The following is a 7,259-nucleotide window of genomic DNA, read 5'->3' as shown; positions in this document are numbered from 1 at the left end:
AAACAAAGTTTGTGTGTAGTAATGGAAAAACGAAGCTTTCCGAAAGTTCGAGATTCACTTCTCGAAGCACTCGAATCACCGCACACTGAGGACATCTGCTAGTCACAGGTGTTTAAATGTAATATAAGCCTTGTATTTGTCATTTATTTTTATGGTAATCTTCAATATCCTAGAATAAACAGATCTGAATGTTTGGAGAATACGTAGTTCATGGCCTTTTTATTATTGATTTTTAAAAGTAATTTAAATACTAAAAAAAACGTATTTGCTTTTATTCTAAAACAACGCTTTTTATTATTTAACACATTTTAATGGTACGATTTTAAAATGTTTAGTGTTTTACTGTGGGATCAACGCTACAGCGTCCAGCGTGCTAAAATCACGTGACTCGGTCAGTTTGATTCTTGCTCCGAGGATTCGCTTAGATTTTTGTCCCTACATGCTATCCGTAGTCGAGGTTAAATCAAGATGGCGGCCGCTACTGTTGGGAACGTGAGTTTTCTTTACAGATTGAGAAAAGTGATATTAATTAAACGCATACTTGGGTTATTCGAAAATAATAATAATAAAAAAAGTTCCTTTATTGTGTTACTTGATGTTTTCATGTATAATCAACTCTTTGGTGTTTGGCAGCATATACGTGACAAATGGTCAATTTGCTCACACCCAGCACCGGCTAATCTGCTTTATGAAATATTTAACTGATATCTTTCTCAGGATCTGATTTCCAGTGATCTCCCCACTGCTGTACTGCTATTGAACAGTCTCACAGAACAGGTGTGTTGTTTACAACATTCATTGTGCCTTAGATCTGACAATATTTTGGCTAGTATAATTACAAAATACCATTGTTACTACTGTAAAAGGTTAATAAATGAACCCTTAAACGAATACCTCGAAGTTTTAGTTACCTAAAACCTCATTCCACCCCCGTAACTAATACATTTTTGGATTTTTGCCGACAAATCTTGAGTATTCCTCAATATTTCTGTCGCAAATAATGTAACACATAAGCCAAAATTCCATAAATGATATTGTTTATGATTATTTAATATCTATATAAGCTTACTATCACAGAATATTTATTTATTACAAGATAAATGATTACTATATTCTAGGGGTGTAACGATCCAGTGTTATTGATACAACGCTTAAAGTAGAGGCCTTTTTTTTTTTTTTTTTAAAGATGCACCTTTATTTTAAACGTACGTATTTCCGTCAGGCGCTAAATACGCTTTTCATGTGAGACAAGAATGTGCGCGGGGTCTTTGTAGCCAAAATGTGCTCTGCTATCCGTGCGCGCGTGTCAACAGGGCTTCCGGCGAAATGCGAGCTCAGTTGACAACCAGTGAGTGCGCATAAACCGGGCATTCCATAAAATGCGAGCTCTCGTGACAAACGCAGAGCGGCTCACATGCGCGATTAATACGCATGCGACCCATTTAAATTTTACATGAGAATTTGCTATTTAAATACCATGGAGAAGTTCAACCATGTGAAACATCTTGACAACGTCAGACTTTGAAGTATGGGCAAATATTGGTTCACAGAACAAGAGTTCTTGTTTGAAGAGATTCAAGATTGTATCATTATGCAATGTCCGATTTACACCCCTACTATATTCATACAAATAAATACTATATCACGTTGATTTTCTGTGCAACAATGGTAAATTATCAGTATTCCATATGTGTGCAGACACACATTCTACATACTATTTGTTACTCAAGGTGGCACGGATGTGTCAGTGATTGACTTGATTTACATTTCACATTGCAATTTGATGAAGAAACAACATATGAACAGTATGATATGACTATTGTCATTTGAGTGTATTACTGAATATATGTAAGTTGTGTGTCTATTTAGACTCAATAAGTGCTTGAGAAAATACTTATGTGGTGCTTAAATGTAACTTATGTGTAGATTGTGTTGTGTAGTTCAATATGTGTTTGGCAGCCAGTTGTCTCATGAAATTTCAGTGGGAAAGTAATGAATCCTGTTCTAGATTTATCCTGATTTGTTGCATTTTCTCTTTGATATCTGAAAAATAAAACATCAAAATACAATTTTACACTATCTGCACATTTTGTTGATCCATGTTTGATAGATATACCTGCTGAGTCTCTAAAGACCCAAATATGTAAGTGTTTGGTGAAATTCTCATGGCTAATACACAATCTTCAAATGACTGCATCTTTCTGCAAGTTTTATGACACTGGTGATTAATATCAAGTTACCACTGTTTTAGTGTAGTAAAAACAACTATATTGGGTTTACAAAATAGAAACAAAAGAGAGAAGAAAAATTAAAACGAAAGGTGTTGTGTGATGTTTTTTAATCATTATTTTTTCCAGATTGCTTCATTAACGAGCCATGTTCGCAACCTTATAAAACAAGTCAGGGAGAAATCTTTTCAAACATCTAAGGTAGACCTATTTTCCTGTCATTAAAAATAAAATCACACTTCCAAGAAACCTGTTCAGTGACACGTATATTTATTTTTCTCTAGGGTTTGTCTTTTCTGGACTTGCGATACCATCTGCTACTGTTTTATTTGCAAGACATCACACATTTGATCAGTTTAAAGACAGAGGGAGAAAGTCTAAAAGACAACATTGCCATCCACAGGCTGGTCACCATTAGGACGGTAGGATTCAGACTTCAAAGGGTCCATCATATGAATGCAATTAAATGTATTTATGTATTACTAGACTGGTTATGTATATTCTGAAGTAGATTTTTTCTCCCCTCGTTTTCTTGTATAGGTATTGGAGAAAATGCGCCCCCTGGACCAAAAGTTGAAATATCAGATTGATAAATTGGTGCAGACTGCAGTGACTGGCAACATCAGTAAGTCTTTCATTCCTAGTGTAAAAGACACCTCATTTCTATCATGCTCTTACATGCATAAAACATGTTTATCCACAAGCTTATTAACTTTATGATGGTTTTTCTTCAAGCTGAGAATGACCCTCTACACTTCCGTCCTAATCCTCAGAATATGGCCAGCAAAGTAAGCTCATATTATAATGCTGTCCATTAGTTTTGAAAGTAGTCTGCTTAATAAAAAGGTTGAGGCAAACTTAAAACACATTAAAGGCTGTATTTCTTCCACATAGCTCAGTGAATCTGAGGAATCAGACAAGGATGATGATGGAGAAAAGACAAAGGCATCTGAGATGAAAGAGCCCTCATCAGGCAGGAAATATGTACCACCTCGGATTGCTCCTATGCATTATGGCAAGTCTTTAAATTTTCTAGCAATTTGCTTTACTATTATTTTTTTTTTATTCAAATGCAACATGAAATAAAAATTAATACATCCAGTTCTTCATTGAAATGTTATCCCAAAGAAAAAATAGATTTGCCTTTGTGATCTTTCTTCAAAATGTAAGATTAAATAACCACCGACTCCATTCTGGTATGCAGTGCCTACTTTTCCAGATCCAGTCAATACCTAATGGATAAAATGTATCTTGCAATATCCTGTTTTAGTCAGAAATGTTATGTTACGGAGATTAAATTCATCCAGGATTTAAATTTATGATTTTAGTGATAGTTTAAGTACATTCCCAAACTCTTCTCTGTCCATACATAGATGGAGACATGACGGCAGCAGACAAGAAGAAGGAGCTGGTTGACAAACACAGGAGAGTGGCACTTCGTAGCTCAGTTATCCAGGAACTCCGCCAGCAATACAGCGATGCTCCAGAGGAGATCAGAGACCGCAGAGACTTCCAGACAGAACGGGAGAGCAAAGAGGAGCAACACAGGTACATGTTGAAAGGTTTATGGAAGGCAGACTCACAGTTACTAGTTTACTTGTTTAATTAGTTTACTTGAGGAATAAAAACTCAGACTCAGGTTTGCAATCAATTGAAAGGGAGTTTACTGATTTTTCTCTTCAGTTCACATGTCAGTGGAATCCAGTAGTTCAGAAAGAAGCCCTCATTCATAAACATTCACAAGCAATTATAGTCATATGAAAATTGAATTAGGTGTCACTGTACAACACTTTCTACGATTCTGATAGGTTACTTCAAACATCTTAGCACTTTACAAATATGGTCTGTTGTCACCTTTGTGCAAACAATCACTAGTTAGCCATAACATTAATCAGTTTACAGAACTTATGTGCAAATGTCAGCTATAAATTATAACCACTCCTCTTTCACTCTCCAAAAGATACCAGGGAAAGTAATTAAAATCCTTAAATTTCGACTATGGCAGAGTCACATGTACAGGACACCATAAACAATCCAAACATTGAATGAGTTAGACATTGCAACGGATAGGCGCTATCTCTTGCCTAGACTGGAGACCTTCTCGTTAATCTGGATGGAATGTTGCACGTGCATACAGTTGAAGTCAGAAGTCATTAAAACTAATTTTTTAACCACTCCACAGATTTCATATTAACAACCTAGTTTTTGCAAGTCATTTAGGACATCTACTTTGTGTATGACATGAGTAATTTTTCAAACACTTGTTTTCAGACAGATTGTTTCACTTTTAATGAATTCACTTTTCCAGTGGGTCAGAAGTTTACATACACCAAGTTAACTGTGCGTTGAAGTAGCTTGGAAAATTCCAGAAAATGATGTCAAGCCTTTAGGCAATTAGCCTCTGATAGGCTAATTAGAGGTATACCAGTGCCTCTTTGATCATCATCATGGGAAAATCAAAAGAAATCAGTCAATACCTCAAAGAAATTGTGGACCTCCACTAGTCTGGTTCAACCTTGGGAGCAATTCCCAAATGTCTGAAGGTATCACGTTCATCTGTGCAAACAATAGTACACAAGTACAAACACAGTGGGACCACGCAGCCATCATACCGCTCAGGAAGGAGACGCATTCTGTCTTCTAGAGATGAATATAGTTTGGTGTGAAAATTTAAAATCAATCCCAGAACAACAGCAAAGGACCTTGTGAGATGCTGGAGGAAACAGGTAGACAAGTATCTATATCCACAGTAAAATGAGTCCTATATCAACATAACCTGAAAGGCTGCTCAGCAAGGAAGAAGCCACTGCTCCAAAACCACCATAAAAAAAGCCAGACTACAGTTTGAAAGTGCACATGGGGACAAAGATCTTACTTTTTGGAGAAATGTCCGCTGGTCTGAAGAAACAAAAATGTAACTGTTTGGCCATAATGACCATTATTATGTTTGGAGGAAAAAGGGTGAGGCATGCAAGCTGAAGAACACCATTCCGACCGTGAAGCATGGGGGTGGAAGCATCATGTTGTTGGTGTGCTTTGTTGCAGGAGGGACTGGTGCACTTCACAAAATAGATTGCATCATGAGGAAGGAAAATAATGTGGATATATTGAATCAACATCTCAAGACATCAGCCATGAAGTTAAAGCTTTGTCGCAAATGGGTCTTCCAAATGGACATTGACCTCAAGTTGTGGCAAAATGGCTTAAGGACAACAAAGTCAACAAGGTATTGGAGTGGCCAGCCCAAAGTCCTGACCTCAATCCAATAGAAAACCTTTGGGCAGAACTGAAAAAGCGTGTACAAGCAAGGAGGCCTGGGGAGGAATGGGCCAAAATTCCAGCAACTTATTGTGAGAAGCTTGTGGAAGGCTAACCAAAATGTTTGATCCAAGTTAAACAATTTAAAGGCAATGCTAACAAACCTACTGGGAATTTGATGAAAAAATTAAAAGCTGAAATAATTCTCTCTACTATTATTCTGACATTTCACATTCTCAAAATATAGTGATCCTAACTGACCTAAGATAGGGAATTGTTCTATGATTAAATGGCAGGAATTGTGAAAGACTGCGTATAAATGTATTTGGCTAAAATATAAAGGTGTCTGTAAACCTCTGACTTCAACTCTATCTGCAAAAAGCAAGACAGAATGAGGAGAAACACAAAGCATACAAGGCCAGATGCAGAACATAGTCACACAATGTGACAATAAAATCATAAAGAAACTTTTAAGCTCCAGTTCAAATAATTAAATGAGGTAGATGTGTTATATGCCCTGGTTTCTTTTATGAACCATATAAAAACATTGATTGAATTAAAATAATTCAAATGGTTATAGAATAGTTGATTATGTAATAATTATAACAGATATATATACATTTTTGTGAATAAACGCAGTATATATAAATGCATATCCTCCATGAGCCGGGCTAAATGATTAATCATTGTTATTGTATTCCTGTTATAAATCAGAACCTCAGTCACCCCGTCAGATTACATGCATGTTGTGCATCCAGCACCTTATTGTAAAAGGAAAATAGATTAATATAAGAATAAATGAGGATAAAAGATGAGATATAACTTGTATAGTTAGAAGGGAATTGGCTATTCACCCCTTCAATACTGTAGATTGTCCAGTAAATAAGCTTTAATTATGTCATGTTTTAATGCTTTTGACAAATATTTATTGAAAGGAAAAACTATGAGGAGTCCATGATGGTCCGCCTGAACATGACACGTGAGCAGAGAATCAGGAAGAGAGGCTTGGTGGGAATGACATCACAACTGGGTAACATCACACGATTCAGTGACATCACTGCTCTGACAGGTGGAGAAGCACAGGTAAGCTGGACCATTATATCATGGGAAGTATTGCATATCGTTTGGGTGTTCCAGTTGTTGTAATGAAAAATTTAATTACATATGTAGCATTAAATGCACTAATTTGCTCTGAACATTAGTGCACTCTTCTTTAATCAATTCATGTAATTAATATATGATCCAGAGAATGTGAGATGCAACAGGCCTGTAAACCAAAGATTCATCATTTTAGGGCATGTTACTTAAATGTTGAAATTTTCTGAATATATTTTCTCCTTTTTGGCAGGACGAGGATAATCCAAATCCCAAGAAAAAGAAGAAAGTGATGAAGAAAACTAAATTAAGAAAGAGAAGTTAGTTTTTTTTTGTAATATTAAATAAGTGTGCTTACCAAAACATGCTAGTTGTGCATATTAATTTATTTTTTATTTTTCAGATTTCAGGAAACACAAGTAGAACCTCTGATGCTGAAAAGAAATCTGCTATGAATGTCATCGTTTTGTTGTTTTTCAGGATTCTAAATAAATCAGCAAAATGGGATGTTTTTTGTTTCAGTCTGTACATTATTTGGCCTATGCAACAAGTCAATTCTGTAATAAAAATGTAAGAAATAGTTCACACAAATGTGAAAATTCTCTCATCATTTACTTCACATCCCAGATGTGTATGACTTTCTTTCTTCTACTGAACACAAAGAAAGATTTTTAGATA

The 7,259-nt window shown here is 35.8% G+C and overlaps 1 protein-coding gene across 1 annotated transcript; it reads left to right on the top strand.

The window, feature by feature from the left end:
• Positions 1-441: 441 nt before the first annotated feature.
• LOC127633970 (neuroguidin-like) lies at positions 442-7,259 on the top strand. Its single transcript, XM_052113339.1, has 11 exons — positions 442-492; positions 718-777; positions 2,358-2,429; positions 2,513-2,650; positions 2,769-2,853; positions 2,964-3,016; positions 3,123-3,243; positions 3,602-3,776; positions 6,422-6,569; positions 6,835-6,901; positions 6,985-7,259. Exons 1-11 carry the CDS (start codon positions 469-471, stop codon positions 7,002-7,004), a joined length of 963 nt encoding a protein of 320 aa, XP_051969299.1. The 5' UTR covers positions 442-468; the 3' UTR covers positions 7,005-7,259.

Source organism: Xyrauchen texanus, chromosome 41, assembly GCF_025860055.1.
Source record: "Xyrauchen texanus isolate HMW12.3.18 chromosome 41, RBS_HiC_50CHRs, whole genome shotgun sequence".
Lineage (NCBI taxonomy): Eukaryota > Metazoa > Chordata > Actinopteri > Cypriniformes > Catostomidae > Xyrauchen > Xyrauchen texanus.
Note: the sequence above shows the minus strand (reverse complement) of the source record. Positions and strands in the feature narration are given on the sequence as shown.